This window comes from Heterodontus francisci, chromosome 36 (assembly GCF_036365525.1).
Source record: "Heterodontus francisci isolate sHetFra1 chromosome 36, sHetFra1.hap1, whole genome shotgun sequence".
Classification (NCBI taxonomy): Eukaryota; Metazoa; Chordata; class Chondrichthyes; order Heterodontiformes; family Heterodontidae; genus Heterodontus; species Heterodontus francisci.
This window is the reverse complement of record NC_090406.1, coordinates 4,731,926-4,756,108: the sequence shown is the minus strand read 5'-3', so window position 1 is coordinate 4,756,108 and position 24,183 is coordinate 4,731,926. Positions and strand designations below refer to the sequence as shown.

At 48.1% G+C, this 24,183-nt stretch overlaps 1 protein-coding gene across 1 annotated transcript in view; it reads left to right on the top strand.

Annotated features, from left to right (window-relative positions):
- Window positions 1-24,183, top strand: part of kcnn1a (potassium intermediate/small conductance calcium-activated channel, subfamily N, member 1a) — an 81,486-nt gene that overhangs the window by 9,436 nt on the left and 47,867 nt on the right. Inside the window, exon 2 of the mRNA XM_068015786.1 lies at window positions 23,659-23,754. Coding sequence (XP_067871887.1) covers window positions 23,659-23,754 — 96 coding nt within the window. The remainder of the gene's footprint in view (window positions 1-23,658; window positions 23,755-24,183) is intronic.

The following is a 24,183-nucleotide window of genomic DNA, read 5'->3' as shown; positions in this document are numbered from 1 at the left end:
GACCGTGTAGGACTGGTCAGGGTGGATCATGTGGGCCAGCACGGAGCCCAGACGCGTAGACATAGCCCGGGCAAAGATCTTATAATCCATGCTGAGGAGGGAGACCAGACGCCAGTTTTTAAGCAGGCGGAGATCGCCCCTCTTCGGCAGCAGGACGATGACTGCCCTGCGCCACGAGAGTGGCATCTCCCCAGTCGCCAGGTTTTCACCCAGGACCTGCGCATAATCGTCCCCCAGGACGTCCCAGAACGCCCTAAGGAACTCCACGGTCAACCCATCCAGCCCTGGGGATTTGCCCCTCGAGGGCTGGTGGAGGGCGCCAGTCAGCTCCGCCAACGTGAGCGGAGCCTCCAAACCTTCGGCGCCCTCCGAGCTGACCTGCAGCAGGTCCTCCCACAAAACTCTGCGCGCATCCTCGCTGGACGGATCCGGAGAGAACAATGCACTGTAATAAGTCCGGACCAGGAGGCCCATTCCCTCCGGATCCGTGATGGAGGACGAGCTGCTTACGGACCCCCCGCCATTTTTCCAGCGAGTAGAAGAAGGGTGAGGCGCAGTCCAAATCTTCCAGGATCTGGATCCGCGACCTCACGTACGCGCCTCGGGACCCTATGAGCTGCAGGTCCCTCAGCGCGCCCTTCTTCTCTTTGTACGCCTGCCACAGGGCCGGGTCCACGACGGCATGACCGAGGCGGGACTCCAAGTCGAGCACCTCCCTCTCAAGGCGTCTGATCTCGGCTTCCCGCCTCTTGGTCGACCCCTTCGCGTACTCCTGACAGAAGACGCGGATGTGAGTCTTGCCCACATCCCACCATAGCCTCAAGGAGGGGAAGCCCCCCTGCTTCCTTCTCCAGTCGGCTCAGAATCGACAGAACGAGTCCCAAAATCGCTCGTCCTCCAGCAGCCGGTTGTTAAAGTGCCAGTACGCGGACCCTGCCCGCGTGCAGAGCGGAGTAAACTCCGCCCACACCAGGCGGTGGTCCGAGCACGGCACCAGCCGCATGGAGGCCGCCGAGACGCGGGAGACGTACGCCTGCGAAAAGTAGAGGCGGTCGATTCGGGACCCTCCTCCTCCAGACCTCCACGTGAAGGCGCTGGAGTTGGGATGGAGATTCCGCCAGACGTCCACCAAGTTAAGGGAGCTGATCAGTTCCCTCAACTTCTCCACCGACGCTTGGCCGCGCTGGGGACCGGAGCGATCCCCCACCTCGAGGATGCAGTTAAAATCCCCCCCGAGGATGATGCACTCGCCGCTATTAATGGAGCTCAAGAGAGCGGACACTTCTTCAAAGAAGCGCGCTTGCAACGTGCCGGGCCTGGGCACGTACACGTTCACAAAGTGGAGCGGCACGCTACCCAGGCGAACGGCGAGGTGGAGCAAGCGGCCCGGCACTAGCTCCTAGACCCCCAAGATCTCCGGCTGAAAAGTCGGGGCCAACAAATAGCCACCCCACTAGAAATAGGGATGAGGTGACTCATGTAGACCCCACCCTGTCACTCCAGGAGCCAGGTGGCTTCGTCTCCCGGAACGGTGTGGGTTTCCTGCAGAAAGCTTACCGCGTGTCTCCCTTCCCAGAGGACTGAGAGATTGTGAAATCTGCGGTGAGACCCCCTGCTGCCGTTGATGTTGAGGCTGGCTATGGTTATCTTCATGTCAAAGGTACTTAAAACCCGTCACCAACAGCTCACTGTGAGGAGGGAGTGGAAGTGCACCTGGCCTTCCACTCCCCCAGCAACCCATTGAGGAACACATTAAAACGGCGCCTCTCAACCAGTTTCACGCCCGCGCGCTTGCCCGCTTTCTTGAGGGCGGCACGGACGGCCTGTATGATCAGCGCCAGATTCGACCAACGGCCGAGGGCCAGCTGAATTTTATCGCGGCAACCCCTGCAAGCCGCGAGGAAATCCCGGAGTTCCGTCGTGGGGATAAGAGGAGATTCGGTGGGAGGCACGAGGGACTCCACCACCTCACTGGCGATGGAATCAAGATCATCCTCCGTGCCCCACACCGAATCCCCATCCTCCTCCGGGTCATCACCACTAGTGGCCGACACATCCACCACACACTGTGGGGCAGACATCCCAGCCGCGCCAGCTGAACCTGCCCCCATCATGATCCCACCCCCAGGATCGATGGCGGAGGAGTCCTCTCTGGGTTCTATTGTGAAACTGGAGCCTGTGGGTACCAGCAGCCCAGGACCCCCCCTCCACCTCCGTCCCCAGGCCAATGAGTGGTCCAGGGGAGACAGAAGTTCCTGACTCCGGAAATCCAACCGGAGCCGAGACCGGAGGTGGAGAGAGGAGGCCATCTCCCGCTCCGCCAGCACCCACAGGCCCATCAGATGGGGCAGCATTCTCGGTTATAACCGGGTCGGGTGTCTCCTGGTTGGTGGTGGACTCCGGCTGGGAGGGCCGACCCTTTGGGGCCCCGCCCTCCCCTCTACTCAGGGCACCCGACCCAGTGGCAATGGCAGAATGGGCGGCGTCCCCAGGCTCCCCCACAACAAGCAGGGCTCCACTGGCTTTCCCTGGAGGGGCCACACATACAGGTGTCTCCCCCTCCCCTCCATCCTGAGGAACAGGGAGCTCCTGCCCGGACTTTGCAGCCTTGATGTTGGTGGTGGTGGTAAGGGGAACCTGGGGACCTGAAACAGGAGACAGCTCCCCTCCAACAGATGGACCCTGCGCCTCAGGGCCCCTTGTCACCTCTGTGGAGGGGTGCCTTCTCCTCTTTTTCCCAGTTGGGTGCAGAGGCTCAGAGACCTCCATGTCATCAGAGGCCTCCGCACTCTCTTTTTTCTTATTCACCCTGGGCCTGAGCCCCGCTGTGGGGCAAGTTGACTCCCCAAGATCGGGCTTTGTGCTGAGCTCAGACTCGGGTTGTGTCAATATGTCCAGGGGACGCACCTCTCGATGTTTATTTTTCCTCCGCGCCTTCCTTCCACTTGGACGGGCACCCTTCTCCCTGCCGGAGGCTGTGAAAACCACAGCCTCCGGTACCGACTGAATGGTATCTGGTAGAGGTGTAGGGGGGGGGTGGGAGGAGGTGCAGCGGCGCCAACCTGGGCCGCCGAGTTGGAGTTGGCAGCCGGGAGGTTGGGGCAATTCTTACGAACATGCCCCACCCCCTTACAGACATGGCACCGCACCCCATCCAAGGTCCAGAAGACGCGGTAGGCCGTCCCCTGGAACTCTGTATTGAAGTGGTCCTCTGTAACCTCCTCCCGCGCCAGCTGCATGAATAGCTGGCGGCGGAAGGAGTACACATGCCGGAGGCTGTTCTCCCGCAGACCGAGCGGGACTGGGGTGAGCCCCGTCTTTACCTCCCCCAGATGGTGCAGGTGGGGAAGGAGGAGCTCACCAGGAATGAAGGGCGGGACGTTGGATAAAATGACGCTTTGCGCAGTTTCCTCCAGGGGGTCCACTGACAGAAAGGTCCCGCCCACGGTGAGCCCCTTGTTCAGAGCCAGGGACACCACCCGCTCGGTCTTCAGGAAAAACACTGCCTTCCCGTACATTTTAGGGGCTGCAACAATGGCCGAAGGGCCGACAATCTTGGCCATTGCTTTCACGCATGCCTCTATCGTCATGTTTTGGTGGACGTAGCTTTTGACCCCATGCTTCGATGTTATTAATGCAAACGGTGACGGGGCAACAGGTGCAGCCGCAGCAGCATATGTAAGGGAAGGCCCCGCCACCGGCGAAGAGGGGCTTGTCATGGGGTCGCAGAGCCATGTCCACCCCCAAGAAGCAAAGCAATTTTACACAATTGAAACAAGACAAACAAACTTTAAACAAAGTGGAGTGGGAGTAGAGGAGGATAGGGGTAGGAAGGTAAAGGAAAAAGGGGGGATAGGTGACTGAGGCGACTGAGTGGAGGAAGGGAGAGAAAGGCTGAAAGGGATATTTGATCCAACTGCCAGTTGGAGCACCTTTATAACAATTAGTCCAAAACTGTTTGTTGCCTTCCAGTTGGGGGAGGCTTCTTCGCCCGGGATGGCTGGAGCCGCCCGGTACTCTCCTCTTCTGCTTTTAACAAGACAGTCTTCACCCGGGCAACTCCAGCTATCCCGAGCAGGCAGTTGGGGTGGGGAGGGAGCTCCCTGTGTGCAAGCACCAATACAAATACAGGGGCCCCCTACTGGATTTGGCAGCCCCACCCAAGTCTTCCGGCCTCTTCTCCCTCCCCCAAACAGTTCAAACTTAAGAGTTCTTCAGGTGCCCTGACACCCACCTCTCCAAAACAATTGCAGCCTTCCTTGATGGTTTCTCTCCACTCTGCATTCACCTCTCTCCACTCCCTCCAATTATTCCAGTCTTCTCTCCCCAGTTGCTCCAGTCTCCAGTCTCCACTCTGCACTCTGCACTCGCTGCAGCACAGGTGCAGCTGTTCCCCCTGATTGCTGGCAGGAAGTGTTCCAAATTGCCCAGCCAATCCCAGTGTTGTACCTGTCCTGGGAGTGTTTGATGGGACAGTGTAGAGGGAGCTTTACTCTGTATCTAACCCCGTTTTTTTTTTCCAAGGTGGCCTTTATACCCCAGGCCCCTTTTATATATTTTATGTCGAGGGGGCCTTTATTCCTCAGGCCCCCTTTATATACACACTTATATTTTTAAAATAACTTTATTAAAAACAGAAATAAACAAAAACTCAAATTAAAATGCCATTCTCGGCGTCGACAATGCACTCCAGTCCCTGCGGTGCCCACCGGTCGCGGAAGGCCTCAAGCGCACCGGCGGACACCGCATGCTCCTTCTCCAGGGACACCCGGGCGCGAACGTAGAATCTAACCCCGTGCTGTACCTGTCCTGGGAGTGTTTGATGGGACAGTGTAGAGGGAGCTTTACTCTGTATCTAACCCCGTGCTGTACCTGTCCTGGGAGTGTTTGATGGGACAGTGTAGAGGGAGCTTTACTCTGTATCTAACCCCGTGCTGTACCTGTCCTGGGAGTGTTTGATGGGACAGTGTAGAGGGAGCTTTACTCTGTATCTAACCCCATGCTGAACCTGTCCAGGGAGTGTTTGATGGGGACAGTGTAGAGGGACCTTTACTCTGTATCTAACCCCGTGCTGTACCTGTCCTGGGAGTGTTTGATGGGACAGTGTAGAGGGAGCTTTACTCTGTATCTAACCCCGTGCTGTACCTGTCCTGGGAGTGTTTGATGGGACAGTGTAGAGGGAGCTTTACTCTGTATCTAACCCCATGCTGAACCTGTCCAGGGAGTGTTTGATGGGGACAGTGTAGAGGGACCTTTACTCTGTATCTAACCCCGTGCTGTACCTGTCCTGGGAGTGTTTGATGGGACAGTGTAGAGGGAGCTTTACTCTGTATCTAACCACATGCTGTACCTGTCCTGGGAGTGTTTGATGGGACAGTGTAGAGGGACCTTTACTCTGTATCTAACCCCATGCTGTACCTGTCCAGGGAGTGTTTGATGGGGACAGTGTAGAGGGAGCTTGAAACTTGACTCTTTTGACCCTTTCAGAAGCTTATTTAAAAGCTATTTCTAAGACCATTGTTACGACCAGGTGAGAAAGGTGTCTAGGTGTCCCTCTCACCTGGTCTTACAGTAACAGGGTTCAATTTTAAACACACCACGTTTTTAACTCCCCCTTGGTGAATCCTTGTTCACCACTTTCCAATTATAAGGCAAAGAAACCAGCACAAACAGGTTTTCTTTGGTTTAAAGAAGAAAGGTTGAAATTTATTAAACTTGAACTTAAATTCTAATTTGGTTGACACTTGCAGATACATGACACGCCCACGCTAGCATGCATACACGATACACGCATGCAAATAGAGACAGAAAAGAGAAGAAAAATAAAGTGGAAAAGCTTGAGGCAATATCTGAAGAGTTTTTGTTATGATTCTTCGAGCTCACTGTAGAGTCCTTGATTGTAGGTAGTTCTTCCTTTTCTTTGGGGACCAGTATCGTTCTTAAACCTTGTTCACTGTAGGAGACTTTTCTCTCTTGGGGTTCATGTGTTTTCAGTGGATTCAGAGTCTTTTGAGAAAGAGATGGGAGCAGACAGGAGAGATCTTCAGTCCAGGAGCAAACAGTCTTGGAGTTCAAACTGTTTGTACAATTCAGAAAAACCCTGGTTGCCAAGCAGGTCTGACCACGTCACGGATTGTATCACCTTATCAGTCTCTGGAATGCTCCTCTTACACACAATACCTGGTGATCAAGGTCCATTGTGGGTTGAATGTGTCAGGGAATAGTCCTTTGTTCTTCCAAGCACTGTCTGTAAATATGCAAATGTCTTTTCCAGCCACAGCTGTTCTGTTTAACAAGTCCTTTCTTCACTCCAGTAACAGTTTAAAATCAATGTTCATGACAAAATTAATGTGCCTCGTTCTTGGCAGGTCGGGGCCAAGCATGACACCATGCTTTGGCTATATCCCCATATTCTCCTGTTAGAGTTTGGTGTCCAATTTTGTGTGTGAGGTGTTTTGGGCCGATTATTGGACAAAAGGTGCCATGTTGATGGTTCTTGTGCTTGGCCCCATTCTTCACCTGCAGTGCCCGATGCTGATGCTAATGTCTAGGATGAAATAATCTATCTTTCCCTGTCGTGTTCTTGTGCTACCGTCACTGAGGTGTGTGACCCACAATCCCTTGATCCCACAGAACGTGCAGAGTATCACACAGCCCCATTTGGAATGAATTGTTTCCAAGAGATTCAACCACTGGGAGAGCCTATTGGGAAGTTGATGCATACTCCTGACTTTTTCCCTTTGCTCCACTATTGGTGGCTGTGCTTTCAGCTGCCTGGGCCCTAAGCTCAGGAGTTCCCTCCCTAAACCTCTCCGACTCCCTTTCCCTCTCTGCTCCTTTCAGTTGCTCCTTAAAACCTTGGTCTTTGACTGAGCTATTAGTCACCCCTTCTAATATCTCTTCCTTTATCTCAGTGTCAGAGTTTTGTCTGATTTCACCCCTGTGAAGCACCTTGGGATATTTCTTATGTTAATGACACTATATAAAAGAAAAGTTGTGTTATTGAGTTTCCATCCTGAGAACAGAACACTCTGGGAATTCAGCATTACCCTCCGATGGGTCAAGTTGTGAGCCGGGAGCCTGCATTTTGAAATTAACTCTTCATTTCCCCCCCTCCAGAGCATCTGTAACCAGCACTTAGACGAAACCTACTGCCCCTCTTCCCAACTCCAATTTGTAGATGCTGCTTTTGAAGGTTCCTTGGAAGGTTACAAAGGCATCAACCACCTTCAATGGCCTCAGCTATTACAAAGTGTGAGTGCACACAATGTGAATGTAGGGGGTGGGGCGTGATGGAGATGTTACTCACACCCATACTTTTCAATGTGGGGTTTCATTTGGATAGCAATCAGCAATGGGAGGCTTGGCTTATTCCTCTGTACCCATTAACCCAGGACCAGCTAAGGCCAATTGTCATGTCCTCTATCATGGAGATCAGCTAACCTAGTACATTGAACCTGGGAGTCTCCTGCTCTGTTTGGCTCAATTCTACTTTTAAATGAACCAGTCACAGTGTCAAGTGGTGACTGTGGTGAGGTTTAAGCATGAAGAAAGATTTGCCATTACAAGCACCTGTCTCAACCTCAGCATGTCCCAAAGCGTTTTCCAGCTACCAAAGTACTTTTGAAGTGTGGTCACTGTTGTAGGAAACATGGTAACCAATTTGTGCACAGCAAGATCCCACAAACAGCAATGTGTTAATAACCCAGATAACCTGTTTCAGTGATGTTGGTTAAGGGATTAATATTGGTCCAGGACACCATGAATTACTCCCCTGCTCTTTTTTGAATAGTGGGTGTGAGATCTTTTCACCCAGCTGAGAGGGCAGATGGAGCCTCTGTTTAATGTCTCTTCCAAAAGCTGGGACGTCTGTTATTACAGCACACTCTCAACACTGCAAGTGGTCGCTCAAGTCTCTGAAGTGGGACTTGACCTCATAGCCTAGAGACTCAGAGGTGAAAATGTTACCCCACTGAGCCACACAGACCTGCAGATTGATCTGAGAGTTTGAAGATGGGTGGCAGAGATTCCTGGGAGCGGGACAGAAGTGGATTCTGCAAAACCTGTGTTGGTCAACCTCAAAATGATTTTGGACCGCCTTGACCATTGACCTCCACTGGCTCTGTCACTGCATCCCATTGCCATCTGTGGGATCTTGCTATGTGCAAAATGGATTCTACACTTGGCCACACAAGTCACAGCACTTCAAAGTAACTCGATTTACTTGAAGCTCCTTAAGATATTTCCAAGAGACGTTTAAGTCTTTTAACTAAGAAACTGCATGAGCAGTTTGTCCCTTCATTACCATGGAGACTCCAGTGTTGGAACAGACAAGCCCTATGTCATACTCTATACTTAACAGGATATTTCAGACACTGTCTCTCATTCATTCATCTGCTCAGCTCAAAAAAAAAGGCAATGTGCTCACTTTTCACTTGGCTTTTTTTAAGGATGCCCCAAATATGGCTCAGATTGCTCTTAAAGAACTTGCATTTTTATAATGCCCTTCACAACCTCAAAGCACCTAGCAGACCATGAAGTACTTTTGACATGTATTCACTGTTGTGCTGTAGGGAAACATGGCAGCCAATTTGTGCACAGCAAGCTCCCACAAACAGCAGTACGATAATGACCAGATAATCTGTTCAATATTACAATGCTTGATAGTTTCTGTTTAAGTTCTGGTCACAGGAGGCTGCTTGGGTGTTCATCAGAACATAAGAATTTGGAGCAGTAGTAGGCCATTCAGCCCCTCGAGCCTGCTCCACCATTCAGTAAAATTATGGCTGATCTGATTAACTCCACTTTCCTGCTTGCCCCCCCCCCCGCCCCATAACTCGTGACTTCCCTGTAGATCAAAAATCTGTCTAACTCAGCCTTGAATATATTCAATGACCCAACCTCCACTGCTCCCTTGGATAGAGAATTCCAAAGATTAACAACCCTCTGTGAGAAACAAATTCTTCCTCATCTCCATCTTAAATGGCAGACCCCTTATTTTGAAACTGTGCCACCTAGTTCTAGATTCCCCCCACAAGGGGAAACATCCTCTCAGCATCTACCTTGTCAAGCCCCCTCTGAATCTTATGTTTCAATAAGATCACCTCTCATTCTTCTAAACTCCAATAAGTACAGAGCCAACCTGTTCAACCTTTCCTTCACCCCAGGAATCAACTTAGTGAACCTTCTCTAAACTGCCTCAAATGCAAGAATAATCCTCCTTAAATAAGGAGACCAAAACTATACCCAATACTCTCGGTGCAGTCTCACCAACATCCCACACAGTTGCAGCAAGATTCCCTACTTTTAAACTCCATCCCCCTTGCAATAAATGCTAACATTACATTTACCTTCCTAATTACCTGCTGTACCTACATGCTAACTTTTTGTGATTCACGTACAAGGACACCCAGATCCCTCTGTACCACAGCATTCTGCAGTCTCTCTCCATTTTAATAATATTCTGCTTTTCTATTCTTCCCACCAAAATGAACAACCTCACATTTTCCCACATTATACTCCTCTGCCAAATTTTTGCCCACTAACTTAACCTATCTATATCTCTTTGCAAGCTCTTTGTGTCCTCCTCACAACTTGCTTTCCTAACTATCTTTGTATCATCTGCAAATTTGGCTGCAATACACTCGGTCCCTTCATCCAAGTCATTACTATAGATAGTAAATAGTTAAGGCCCCAGCACTGATCCCTGTGGCACTCCACTAGTTACTCCTTTCTTTGGCCTCCTTATCTCGAGAGACAATGGGTAAGCGCCTGGAGGTGGTCAGTGGTTTGTGAAGCAGCGCCTGGAGTGGCTATAAAGGCCAATTCTAGAGTGACAGGCTCTTCCACAGGTGCTGCAGAGAAATTTGTTTGTCGGGGCTGTTACACAGTTGGCTCTCCCCTTGCGCCTCTGTCTTTTTTCCTGCCAACTACTAAGTCTCTTCGACTTGCCACACTTTAGCCCCGTCTTTATGGCTGCCCGCCAGCTCTGGCAAACGCTGGCAACTGACTCCCACGACTTGTGATCAGTGTCACAGGATTTCATGTCACGTTTGCAGACGTCTTTAAAGCGGAGACATGGACAGCCAGTGGGTCTGATACCAGTGGCGAGCTCGCTGTACAATGTGTCTTTGGGGATCCTACCATCTTCCATGCAGCTCACACTAGTTACTGTTTACCTGAAAACGACCCATTTATCCTGACTCTCTGTTTCCTGTTGTTAGCCAATCCTCGATCCATGCTAACATAGAATGGGTAGAATGGGTGGATCGTTTTTCGGCCGACACAGACACGATGGGCCAAGTAGTCTCTTTCTGTGCCTTAAACTTTGTATGATTCTACCCCCAACACCATGAGCTGTTATCCTGAGCAGTAACCTTATCAAATACCTTTTGGAAATCCACAGACACTATATCTACTGGGCTCCCTTTAACCCTGCTTTTTAGATCCTCAAAGAAGTCTAATAAATTTGTCAAACGCGATTTTCCTTTTTGCAAATCCATGTTGACTCTGCTTGATTAGATTGTGATTTTCTAAATGGCCTGCTACTACTTCCTTAATAATGGATTCTAGCATTTTCCCAATGACAGATGTTAGGCTAACTGACCTATAGTTTCCTGCTTTCTGTCTCTCTCCTTTCTTGAATAGGGGTGTTAGATTTGCGGTTTTCCGAACAGCTGGGACCTTTCCAGAATTTAGGGATTTTGGAAGATTACAACCAATGCATCCACTATCTCTGCAGCCATTTCTTTTAAGACCCGAGGATGCAGGTCCATCAGGTCCATCAGGTCCAGGGGTTTTGTGTTTGCGAGAGAGAGAGGGGCAGGTAGAGAGAGAGAGAGAAAGGGGGAAGTGCAACTAAGTGAGCGATAGAGAGAAGGTCAGAAAGAGAGAGGGAGTGAGGGGGCAGGTGAGAGAGAGAGAGACAGAGAAAGAGAATGAGAGGCCAGATCGGGAACCGAACACTTGTAGAAGGTATCGAGTTTCCTGGTGGTTAGTTAATGGTTGGATGAGGTGTCATGAGTACCAGTGAACTGACACTAACGACTGTAACCAGAGACCCTGACAACCTGTACCTCAGTCAAGGGAGCAACAGACGGGGATTTTGTACAAAATGCAAAAACACCATGGATGCTGGAAATCTGAAACAAGAAACAGTGGAGAAACGCCGCAGATTTGGCAGCCTCTGTGGAGAGACCCCAAATCAGCTTTTCATCAGAACTGTAAGATGTTACAGATAAAACTGCATTTAAAAGGAAACAGAACAGGGGGGAGAGGAGAGAAAACAAGCAACCGCTGGTTGGAGTTTTTCCTGGAGCTTTCAGTCCATGAGGAAAAAGCTGCTTACACAGCGAGCTGTTGTGATCTGGAACGCGCTGCCTGAAAGGGCGGTGGAAGCAGATTCAATAGTCCCTTTCAAAAGGGAATTGGATAAATACTTGAAGGGGAAAAATTTGCAGGGATTTGGGGAAAGAGCAGGAGAGTAGAATTAATTGGATAGCTCTTTCGAAGAACCAGCACAGGCACGATGGGCCGAATGGCCTCCTCCTGTGACATTATGACTCTTTTTATTAGGAGATGGGAAAATGAAGCTGGCTGACAGTCAAGCGTCGTGCAGTGGGGCAATGAAAAGCCCATTTGCTTCTCAATTAGCCATGGATTTGTGGGGTGCCCTCAGCATGGACATGTCAAGTGACCAGTGGCGGGAGCACTGAAGCCTCCAGGAATACATCCAATCAGAGTTGACAACAACAAGTTTGCATCTTCTTCTCACTCTTACAGAAGCAAAATACCGCAGATGCTGCAAATTTGAAACAGACAGAAAATGCTAGAAATACTCAGCAAGTCTGACAGCATCAGTGGAGAGAAAAACAGAGTTAATGTTTCAAGTTGATGACCTTTCTTCAGAACCGCAAAAAGTTAGAGATGTATTTTAAGCAAGTTCAGAGGCGGGAAGGGGGAGAGGAAGAAAGATCAATAGGAAGGTCTGTGACAGGATGGAAGGCAGGAGAGAATAAATGACAAAAGAGATGATGGTGCAAGACAAAAGGAGATGGGAATGGGACAAGTAAAGAAACAAAAGATGGGTCTAGAGGAGGAGTAAATGGGAAAAGCAGAATCATTACCAACAGCTGCCATTCCAAATACAAAAACAAAATAAAAAATGGGGTTATGATTTGAAATTGTTGAAGAAAATAGGCGACATGTTTAGATAGAGGATCTGGATCGGCGCAGGCTTGGAGGGCCGAAGGGCCTGTTCCTGTGCTGTAATTTTCTTTGTTTCTTTGTAACTCAATATTGATCTGGAAACACTTTCCAGGACTCCGCACAGTCATCCGGACATGCTTAAAACCTGATACATCTCTAACCTTTTCCAGTTCTGATGAAAGGTCATCGACCTGAAACGTTAACTCTGTTTCTCTCTCCACAGATGCTGCCTCACCTGCTGAGTATTTCCAGCATTTCCTGCTTTTTGTTTCTTTTCACTCCTGTTGGTGGACTTAGCCCAGTGTCGAGTGAAGGGTAATACCAGGGTGCCTGTTCCAATTTCCTTCTGAGGTACATCTTTCCCACAAGGACACAATTATAATTGGATGATAAACCCCTCCATTAACAAAGATCAGTCTCTCGGCTCTAACTCTTGACAATACACAGACTGAATGTCAATGTTGACATGTTCTGTCAGGGACAAGTATCCCTGTGTAACAATTAGGGCAAAGCTCATAACCACACTGGAGAAGGGGATGAGTGAGAGACCAGCAACCATAATAACTTTCATTTATATCGTGTCTCTAATGTAGTAGAAACATCCCAAGGCATTTTGTAGGAGGAATGATCAAACAAAATTTCACATCGAGACACAAGGAGATATTAGGACAGGTGACCAAAATCTCAGTCAGAGGTAGATTTTGAGGTGTGCTTAATACCTATTACATCTCTAACTTTTTCCAGTTCTGATGAAAGGTCATCGCCCTGCAATGTTAACTCTGCTTCTCTCTCCACAGATGCTGCCTCACCTGCTGAGTATTTTCAGCATTTTCTGTTTTTATTTCAGAATTCCAGCATCTGCAGTATTTTGCTTTTGCATGAGTTACTTCACTCCAGTTTGTTCCTAATCCCAGGGTTTCCCTGCACTCCACTCCACCCCACCCCCGACAGCCTTCCGTCAAATTGGTATCTTAACTGCCTGGGAATCCATACCGGGTTAGATTATCAGGAGCGACTACATAAACTAGTCTTGCATTCCATGGAATCTAAATGGTTAAGTGGTGATTTGATTGATTTTTTTTTTAGGAATTTCAAAGGAATTGATAGAGTAGATAGAGAGAAATCTTTTCCACTAATAGTCTATGATGAGGTCTCGTAAATCAGAGCCAAGCCACTCAGGAGAGAAGTTAGGAAACAGTTCTTTATGTAAAAGTGGGAGAAGTGTGGCACTGTCTCCCACAGGAAGCTGAAAGCTCAATTAATAACATTAAATCTGAAATGGATAGATTTTTGCTAGACAAGGGTATAAAAGGATATAGAACCATGGTGGGTGGGTGGAGTTTGGTTACAGATCAGCCATGGTCTCATTGAATGGCAGAACAGGCTCAAGGGGCTGAATGGCCTCATCCTGTTCCGATGCTCCTAAGTCAATGAATTTGGTTGAGAAGCCCACATTGCTTGGCATTCCCGAGCAGGGTGTTGGCGTTAAGCCAGAAACTTCCAGCAACTGCTCAGTCTGATCTCAGACCAAGTGAGTTCTGCTTGGTGCCCTAGGTAGGTGAGTGGAGGGTGGAGAGGGAGAGACCCCTCCCTCATATGAACATAAGACCATAAGAAATAGGAGCAGGAGCAGGCCATTCAGCCCCTCAATCCTGCTCCGCCATTCAATAAGATCATTGCCAAACTTCTGTATCAATTCTACATTCCCCTCTCCCCATCCCCTTGATACCCTTTCGTGCCCAACAATCTGTCGCTCTTAGTCTTGAACATATTCAATGACAATGCATTCAGAGCTCTTCGGGATAGAGAATTCCAAAGATTCACAAACTGCTGTATGAACAAATTTCTCCTCATCTCAGTCCTAATTTGGTGACCCCTTATCTGGAGACTGTGACCACCCCCACCCTGAGCCCTAAACTCTCCAGCCAGAGGAAACTGCCTCACGGCACCAACCCTGTCAAACCCTCATGTCTGCTGAGATCAGTCTCCAGGAATTGAAGATTGATCTCTAGAATACTGTGAGCAGCACCCTTGAGACTGATTGATTGATTGATTATATAGGGGCATTGAACAAATTGTGTGCTTTTTATTTCATTTTCTTCAAATAATTTTGCTCATTAGTGATTTAAAAAAAATTAGAAATGGAGGTTACTGCTCAGGTGATGGAACCTGGTTGCATGCCGATTGGCCCTGAGGAAGGCGGGGCTTCGCAAGGATTGACATGTTGAGCAACCAATGGTGGGCATGGGCTGGAGCTTTTGGAGGGTAGAAGGTCATGTGATGAAACCTCCAGGAATACAGTCAATCATTCCTTAACCCCAACCCTTTACTGCTGACTCCTGACCCTAGCTAACTCAGCAGAGCCCAAGGTGGAAAATTATACAAATGAAGGGCACTGCGCTTTCTGAAACTGATGCAATCGAGGAATTGTGCTGGTTGCATTTTAATTCGGACAGTTGCTCTTATGTGTTTTACCACTGCAGAACATATTCCCCCTCCACCCGACACACACACACACACTTGGCTGATTTTACAGCAATATCCGACGGAATTTCAGTGAGCTGAGTTTAAATTTGTGGATGCTGATGTTTATCCCACAGGAATCTCGAGCACTGCTGATCTATGATGGTGATTTGGCCGCACACTGCAGCCCCATCTCTTTTTGACTGATTTCAAAATCTATTTATAATTACAGTCCGAATATGTCACCATGAACGTCTGTCAGGGCCCAAGACAAATTATTAAACAATTCCTTTTTTAGAACATTAAAACTGCTGCGAAGACTCCGGGAGCTTATTAGTTCCTGGAATGAAATAAATTCTATAAATAAGAGATGTACAGATAACAGAAAATGTGTTCAGTGATTTACATTGGACCACAAGTGATAGAAACTGTAATATTTAGTGTGTTTTCTGTAACTGTTTATCCTTGCTGTTGTTTTCTTGGTCTCTATCTTCTCGTTGCTGTCTCTGTGTCTCTGTTTTCTCATTTTTCTTCTTATCCCAAAGTGCTTGAAACTCTCCATTCTGCCCTCCAACACTGTGCTCAAGTGTGTGTCTGAGGTTAGTGTTCTGTCTGCTCTAGTGTGTGTCTGAGGTTAGTGTTCTGACTGCTCTAGTGTGTGTCTGAGGTTAGTGTTCTGACTGCTCTAGTGTGTGTCTGAGGTTAGTGTTCTGACTGCTCTAGTGTGTGTCTGAGGTTAGTGTTCTGTCTGCTCTAGTGTGTGTCTGAGGTTAGTGTTCTGACTGCTCTAGTGTGTGTCTGAGGTTAGTGTTCTGACTGCTCTAGTGTGTGTCTGAGGTTAGTGTTCTGACTGCTCTAGTGTGTGTCTGAGGTTAGTGTTCTGACTGCTCTAGTGTGTGTCTGAGGTTAGTGTTCTGACTGCTCTAGTGTGTGTCTGAGGTTAGTGTTCTGTCTGCTCTAGTGTGTGTCTGAGGTTAGTGTTCTGACTGCTCGAGTGTGTGTCTGAGGTTAGTGTTCTGACTGCTCTAGTGTGTGTCTGAGGTTAGTGTTCTGTCTGCTCTAATGTGTGTCTGAGGTTAGTGTTCTGACTGCTCTAGTGTGTGTCTGAGGTTAGTGTTCTGTCTGCTCGAGTGTGTGTCTGAGGTTAGTGTTCTGACTGCTCGAGTGTGTGTCTGAGGTTAGTGTTCTGTCTGCTCTAGTGTGTGTCTGAGGTTAGTGTTCTGACTGCTCTAGTGTGTGTCTGAGGTTAGTGTTCTGTCTGCTCTAGTGTGTGTCTGAGGTTAGTGTTCTGACTGCTCTAGTGTGTGTCTGAGGTTAGTGTTCTGTCTGCTCTAGTGTGTGTCTGAGGTTAGTGTTCTGACTGCTCTAGTGCGTGTCTGAGGTTAGTGTTCTGTCTGCTCTAGTGTGTGTCTGAGGTTAGTGTTCTGACTGCTCTAGTGTGTGTCTGAGGTTAGTGTTCTGTCTGCTCTAGTGTGTGTCTGAGGTTAGTGTTCTGACTGCTCTAGTGTGTGTCTGAGGTTAGTGTTCTGTCTGCTCTAGTGTGTGTCTGAGGTTAGTGTTCTGACTGCTCTAGTGTGTGTCTGAGGTTAGTGTTCTGACTGCTCTAGTGTGTGTCTGAGGTTAGTGTTCTGTCTGCTCTAGTGTGTGTCTGAGGTTAGTGTTCTGTCTGCTCTAGTGTGTGTCTGAGGTTAGTGTTCTTTCTGCTCTAGTGTGTGTCTGAGGTTAGTGTTCTGTCTGCTCTAGTGTGTGTCTGAGGTTAGTGTTCTGTCTGCTCTAGTGTGTGTCTGAGGTTAGTGTTCTGTCTGCTCTAGTGTGTGTCTGAGGTTAGTGTTCTGACTGCTCTAGTGTGTGTCTGAGGTTAGTGTTCTGACTGCTCTAGTGTGTGTCTGAGGTTCGTGTTCTGACTGCTCTAGTGTGTGTCTGAGGTTAGTGTTCTGTCTGCTCTAGTGTGTGTCTGAGGTTAGTGTTCTGACTGCTCCAGTGTGTTTCTGAGGCTAGTGTTCTGACTGCTCTAGTGTGTGTCTGAGGTTAGTGTTCTGACTGCTCTAGTGTGTGTCTGAGGTTAGTGTTCTGTCTGCTCTAGTGTGTGTCTGAGGTTAGTGTTCTGACTGCTCTAGTGCGTGTCTGAGGTTAGTGTTCTGTCTGCTCTAGTGTGTGTCTGAGGTTAGTGTTCTGACTGCTCTAGTGTGTGTCTGAGGTTAGTGTTCTGTCTGCTCTAGTGTGTGTCTGAGGTTAGTGTTCTGACTGCTCTAGTGTGTGTCTGAGGTTAGTGTTCTGTCTGCTCTAGTGTGTGTCTGAGGTTAGTGTTCTGACTGCTCTAGTGTGTGTCTGAGGTTAGTGTTCTGACTGCTCTAGTGTGTGTCTGAGGTTAGTGTTCTGTCTGCTCTAGTGTGTGTCTGAGGTTAGTGTTCTGTCTGCTCTAGTGTGTGTCTGAGGTTAGTGTTCTGTCTGCTCTAGTGTGTGTCTGAGGTTAGTGTTCTGTCTGCTCTAGTGTGTGTCTGAGGTTAGTGTTCTGTCTGCTCTAGTGTGTGTCTGAGGTTAGTGTTCTGTCTGCTCTAGTGTGTGTCTGAGGTTAGTGTTCTGTCTGCTCTAGTGTGTGTCTGAGGTTAGTGTTCTGACTGCTCTAGTGTGTGTCTGAGGTTAGTGTTCTGACTGCTCTAGTGTGTGTCTGAGGTTCGTGTTCTGACTGCTCTAGTGTGTGTCTGAGGTTAGTGTTCTGTCTGCTCTAGTGTGTGTCTGAGGTTAGTGTTCTGACTGCTCCAGTGTGTTTCTGAGGCTAGTGTTCTGACTGCTCTAGTGTGTGTCTGAGGTTAGTGTTCTGACTGCTCTAGTGTGTGTCTGAGGTTAGTGTTCTGAGTGCTCTAGTGTGTGTCTGAGGTTAGTGTTCTGTCTGCTCTAGTGTGTGTCTGAGGTTCGTGTTCTGTCTGCTCTAGTGTGTGCCTGAGGTTAGTGTTCTGACTGCTCTAGTGTGTGCCTGAGGTTAGTGTTCTGTCTGCTCTAGTGTGTGTCTGAGGTTAGTGTTCTGTCTGCTCTAGTGTGTGTCTGAGGTTAGTGTTCTGACTGCTCTAGTGTGTGTCTGAGGTTCGTGTTCTGACTGCTCTAGTTTGTGTCTGAGGTTAGTGTTCTGTCTGCTCTAGTGTGTGCTTGAGGTTAGTGTTCTGTCTGCTCTAGTGTGTGTCTGAGGTTAGTGTTCTGTCTGCTCTAGTGTTTGCTTGAGGTTAGTGTTCTGTCTGCTCTAGTGTGTGTCTGAGGTTCGTGTTCTGACTGCTCTAGTGTGTGTCTGAGGTTAGTGTTCTGTCTGCTCTAGTGTGTGCTTGAGGTTCGTGTTCTGTCTGCTCTAGTGTGTGTCTGAGGTTCATGTTCTGTCTGCTCTAGTGTGTGCTTGAGGTTAGTGTTCTGTCTGCTCTAGTGTGTGTCTGAGGTTCGTGTTCTGACTGCTCTAGTGTGTGTCTGAGGTTAGTGTTCTGTCTGCTCTAGTGTGTGCTTGAGGTTCGTGTTCTGTCTGCTCTAGTGTGTGTCTGAGGTTCATGTTCTGTCTGCTCTAGTGTGTGCTTGAGGTTAGTGTTCTGTCTGCTCTAGTGTGTGTCTGAGGTTAGTGTTCTGACTGCTCTAGTGTGTGTCTGAGGTTAGTGTTCTGACTGCTCTAGTGTGTGTCTGAGGTTAGTGTTCTGTCTGCTCTAGTGTGTGCCTGAGGTTAGTGTTCTGACTGCTCTAGTGTGTGTCTGAGGTTAGTGTTCTGACTGCTCTAGTGTGTGTCTGAGGTTAGTGTTCTGACTGCTCTAGTGTGTGTCTGAGGTTAGTGTTCTGACTGCTCTAGTGTGTGTCTGAGGTTAGTGTTCTGACTGCTCTAGTGTGTGTCTGAGGTTCGTGTTCTGACTGCTCTAGTGTGTGTCTGAGGTTAGTGTTCTGTCTGCTCTAGTGTGTGCTTGAGGTTAGTGTTTTGTCCGCTGTAGTGTGTGTCTGAGGTTAGTGTGTTCCAAGTGGGCTGTTTCTGTGCTGTAAATATTACGTATGTTATTAAAAAGACAACTGAAAGTTTTTTGGAGACAGAGAGAAGGGCTGAAGGGGATGGTGAGAAGATGGGTATTGCTTGGTTGTACAGACACTTGCTGGCATAGGTGGGATCCTGATAAACCCAGCACAGGTATTGGCAAATGCTTATAACCACAAGTTGTGGGCCACGGTTCAGTGGGTTGTACTCCTGCCTCCACGTCAGAACAATGTGGCTTCAAGTCCCATTCCAGAGATTTGAGCACATAGTTCAGGCTGAGAGTGTAGTGCAGTATTGAGGGAGTGCTGCACTATTGGAAGTACTGTCTTTCAATTGAGAAGTTAAACTGAGGCCCTCTCTGCCCTCTCAGCTGGTCAAAGATCCCATGGCATGACTCAACTCGGGAGTTCTCCCTGGGTTCTGGGCCATATTTATCCCTCAAACAATATTGTTTAATGCAAAACAGATCATCTGGTCATTATCACATTGGCATTTGTGGGATCTTGCTAGACACAAATTGGCCTCCAAGTTTCCTACATTACAGCAGTGACTATACTGCCAAAGTACTTAATTGGATGTTAAGCACTTTGGGATGTCCTGAGGTTGGGAAAGGTGCTAGAAAAATGGCAATTTTAATTTTCACAATACCTTGTTTACCCAAGTGTCAGATCAACTTGATGGTCACCCATTGAAACAGTGAGTAAGTACATCGCAACACAGAGTGCTCAATTATCAACTTTTCTTATTTAACAGTTTCATGTGGTGTCTGAGCAAGCAAGACTTAATCGATAGTAATTCTAGTTACTGAGAACTGACTTATGATAAAAGGTTAAGAAAGTAAGTCTTGTTTGTCACTGTATAACACTGGGGTTCAGTACTGGTGGGTACAGGTCTGCCGCTGTATGACACTAGGGTTCAGTATTGGTGGGTACGGGTCTGTCACTGTATAATAGTGGGGTTCAGTACTGGTGGGTATGGGTCTGTCACTGTATAATACTGGGGTTCAGTACTGGTGGGTACGGGTCTGTCACTGTATAATGCTGGGGTTCAGTACTGGTGGGTACGGGTCTGTCACTGTATAACACTGGGGTTCAGTACTGGTGGGTATGGGTCTGTCACTGTATAATAGTGGGGTTCAGTACTGGTGGGTATGGGTCTGTCACTATAATACTAGGGATCAGTACTGGTGGGCACGGGTCTGTCACTGTATAATGCTGGGGTTCAGTACTGGTGGGTACGGGTCTGTCACTGTATAACACTGGGGTTCAGTACTGGTGGGTATGGGTCTGTCACTATAATACTAGGGTTCAGTACTGGTGGGGACGGGTCTGTCACTGTATAATACTAGGGTTCAGTACTGGTGGGTACGGGTCTGTCACTGTATAATACTGGGGTTCAGTACTGGTGGGTACGGGTCTGTCACTGTATAATACTAGGGTTCAGTACTGGTGGGTACGGGTCTGTCACTGTATAATACTGGGGTTCAGTACTGGTGGGTACGGGTCTGTCACTGTATAATACTGGGGTTCAGTACTGGTGGGGGCAGGTCTGTCACTGTATAACACTGGGGTTCAGTACTGGTGGGTACGGGTCTGTCACTGTATAATACTGGGGTTCAGTACTGGTGGGTACGGGTCTGTCACTGTATAATACTAGGGATCAGTACTGGTGGGCACGGGTCTGTCACTGTATAATGCTGGGGTTCAGTACTGGTGGGTACGGGTCTGTCACTGTATAACACTGGGGTTCAGTACTGGTGGGTACGGGTCTGTCACTGTATAATACTGGGGTTCAGTACTGGTGGGTACGGGTCTGTCACTGTATAATACTGGGGTTCAGTACTGGTGGGTACGGGTCTGTCACTGTATAATACTAGGGTTCAGTACTGGTGGGCACGGGTCTGTCACTGTATAATACTGGGGTTCAGTACTGGTGGGTACGGGTCTGTCACTGTATAACACTGGGGTTCAGTACTGGTGGGTATGGGTCTGTCACTGTATAATACTGGGGTTCAGTACTGGTGGGTACGGGTCTGTCACTTTATAATACTAGGGTTCAGTACTGGTGGGTACGGGTCTGTCACTGTATAACACTGGGGTTCAGTACTGGTGGGTACGGGTCTGTCACTGTATAACACTGGGGTACAGTACTGGTGGGTATGGGTCTGTCACTGTATAATACTGGGGTTCAGTACTGGTGGGTACGGGTCTGTCACTGTATATTACTGGGGTTCAGTACTGGTGGGTACGGGTCTGTCAATGTATAATACTAGGGTTCAGTACTGGTGGGTATGGGTCTGTCACTGTATTATACTGGGGTTTAGTACTGGTGGGTACGGGTCTGTCACTGTATAATACTGGGGTTCAGTACTGGTGGGTACGGGTCTGTCACTGTATAATACTGGGGTTCAGTACTGGTGGGTACGGGTCTGTCACTGTATAACACTGGGGTTCAGTACTGGTGGGTATGGGTCTGTCACTGTATAATACTGGGGTTCAGTACTGGTGGGTACGGGTCTGTCACTGTATAATACTGGGGTTCAGTACTGGTGGGTACGGGTCTGTCACTGTATAATACTAGGGTTCAGTACTGGTGGGCACGGGTCTGTCACTGTATAACACTGGGGTTCAGTACTGGTGGGTACGGGTCTGTCACTGTATAATACTGGGGTTCAGTACTGGTGGGTACGGGTCTGTCACTGTATAATACTGGGGTTCAGTACTGGTGGGTACGGGTCTGTCACTGTATAATACTGGGGTTCAGTACTGGTGGGTACGGGTCTGTCACTGTATAATACTGGGGTTCAGTACTGGTGGGTATGGGTCTGTCACTATAATACTGGGGTTCAGTACTGGTGGGTATGGGTCTGTCACTATAATACTGGGGTTCAGTACTGGTGGGTATGGGTCTGTCACTATGATACTGGGGTTCAGTACTGGTGGGTATGGGTCTGTCACTATGATACTGGGGTTCAGTACTGGTGGGTATGGGTCTGTCACTATAATACTGGGGTTCAGTACTGGTGGGTATGGGTCTGTCACTATGATACTGGGGTTCAGTACTGGTGGGTATGGGTCTGTCACTATAATACTGGGGTTCAGTACTGGTGGGTATGGGTCTGTCACTATGATACTGGGGTTCAGTACTGGTGGGTACGGGTCTGTCACTATAATACTGGGGTTCAGTACTGGTGGGTATGGGTCTGTCACTGTGTATAATACTGGGGTTCAGTACTGGTGGGTATGGGTCTGTCACTGTATAATACTGGGGTTCAGTACTGGTGGGTATGGGTCTGTTGCTGGGAGTTGGAGGAATTTAGGGAGCTGAGTTTAAAAAGATCAAACTTGAGTACTGCTGAAAAAATAGGCACATTGTCAAAGCTTTTCATCTTGCACTCATCAGGACAGACACAAGAATGCCAATTTTCAAAGGAAGCAACAATTTGGAAACCTAGAACACAGAAAAATAGGAGCAGGAGTAGGCCATTTGGCCCTTCGGGCCTGCTCTGCCAATCAAAAAAGATCATGGCTGATCGTCTAATTCAGTATCCTGTTCTCGCTTTCTCCCCATATCCCTTGATCCCTTTGGCATTAAGAAATATATTTCTCTCCTTGAATATATTTAATGACTTGGCCTCCACTGCCTTCTGCAGTAGAGAATTCCACAGGTTCACCATCCTCTGAGTGAAGAAATTTCTCCTCATTTCAGTTCTAAATGGCTTACCCCAAATCCTGAGACTGTGACCCCTGGTTCAGGACTCCCCAGCCATCAGGAACATCCTCCCTGCATCTAGCCTGTCTAGTCCTGTTAGAATTTTATAGATTTCGATGAGATCTCCTCTCATTCTTCTAAACTCTAGTGAATATAGGCCTAGTCGACCCAATCTCTCCTCATCCGTCAATCCTGCCATCCCAGGAATCAACCTAGTAAATCTTCTTTGCACTCCCTCCAAGGCAAGAACATCCTTCCTCAGATAAGGAGACCAAAACTGCACGCAATACTCCAGATGTGGTCTCACCAAGGCCCTGTATAACTGCAGTAAGACATCCTTGCTCCTGTTCTCAAATCCTTTTGCAATGAAGACCAACGTATCATTCGCCTTCCTAACTGCTTGCTGCATCTGAATATATGTAGCTTCTAGTAAGCATAATTTCTCACTAATGCTTCCTGGAAGCTACATATATTCATTTGCAGGGACCTGTCCTCTGCAAACAAAAGGAACACGTCCAGGCGTTGTGCCTTTTTTGAATTAAGCAAAGCGTGGGGGATCATAGTTCCCTGGTGCATTCTCCATGGCAAAGCCTTGACCAATCAGAATAGAGTTGGTAACCAATCAGTACCCCTTTATCGTGCAGTATAAATTGTTGCTTCCTTTGAAATTTGGCATTTTTACATTTGTCCTGATAAGTGCAAGAGGAAAAGCTTCGACAGCATGTCTCTTTTTTTTCAGCAAAACTCGATCAAACTTCATAAAGTGTTTGTTTATGCAGAGTGTTGATACTGAACACCATCAGGGTAGGGATAAGTGGTGGTGGGCGGGGGGATGTCGGTGGAGTTGATGGGTTTGGAGAGAAGGTGGATCGGTTGTCAGTCTCCAGAAAGACAGGTGGTAAAGGATCGAACTGGAGCCAATCTTTATACACTTTTATAAGCATTTATTTATAGAGATAGACATTACAAACATGCAACTCCTCACCCAACAACCACAGTTTCAGTCTGATTCTATTTATAGGAGCACAAGTGAATTCCCAGTTAATGCCCAGCACCTGCATGCAATTCAGTTCAATTATCAAGGTGGGCTTGAGGGATATGTGAGATAGTAGGTAGGTGGGATTGAAGGTTGAGACTTACTAATCCAAATGGCCCTTTCTTGTTCCTAAAATGCTTATCTTTGCAGCTGAAGTTGCTTGTTAGAGAGACAGTAGTTCAAACATTTCTGTCAGCTCTGTTAATTGAGTCCTGTATAAGACTCTAACCAGCTCTCTGTTGCATTGCAGGCGTCTCTGTATTCCCTCGCACTCAAATGCCTTATCAGCCTCTCCACTGTAATATTACTGGGTCTTATTGTTGTCTATCATGCTCGAGAGATTCAGGTAAGGGCCTAACCTTTCTTCCAAGTCTTTCCCTCCCTTTTTTCTTCCTCTGTTTGTGACCCCTCACCCCCAGACCGACTGGGGTTCAGCAGCCTCAGCACCTGGTACAGCTGACCCTTTCCTCAAGTGTGGGCTCGATAGCAAGTTGTCAGTGGGGTTTTCGACCATGTGAAGCATCACAGTCAAGCCTTGCTGTGCCCTGGTCTAATATGCTTTCTGCGTTAAGCTCACACCGAAGCTCTCTCGCTCTTTCTAACGTGCTCTGTTGCCTCTGTGCATGCTCTGCCGTTTTGTTCTTGAATTTGCATGTTATCACCCTGCTTCTCTTTTTCCAGAGGTCACAGAATGAGTACATTTGGGGAATTTGCTGCTATCTCATGGGGCTAATGAAGTGATTTGTAGCCCTCCTCTCAAACTGAGCATAGTTAA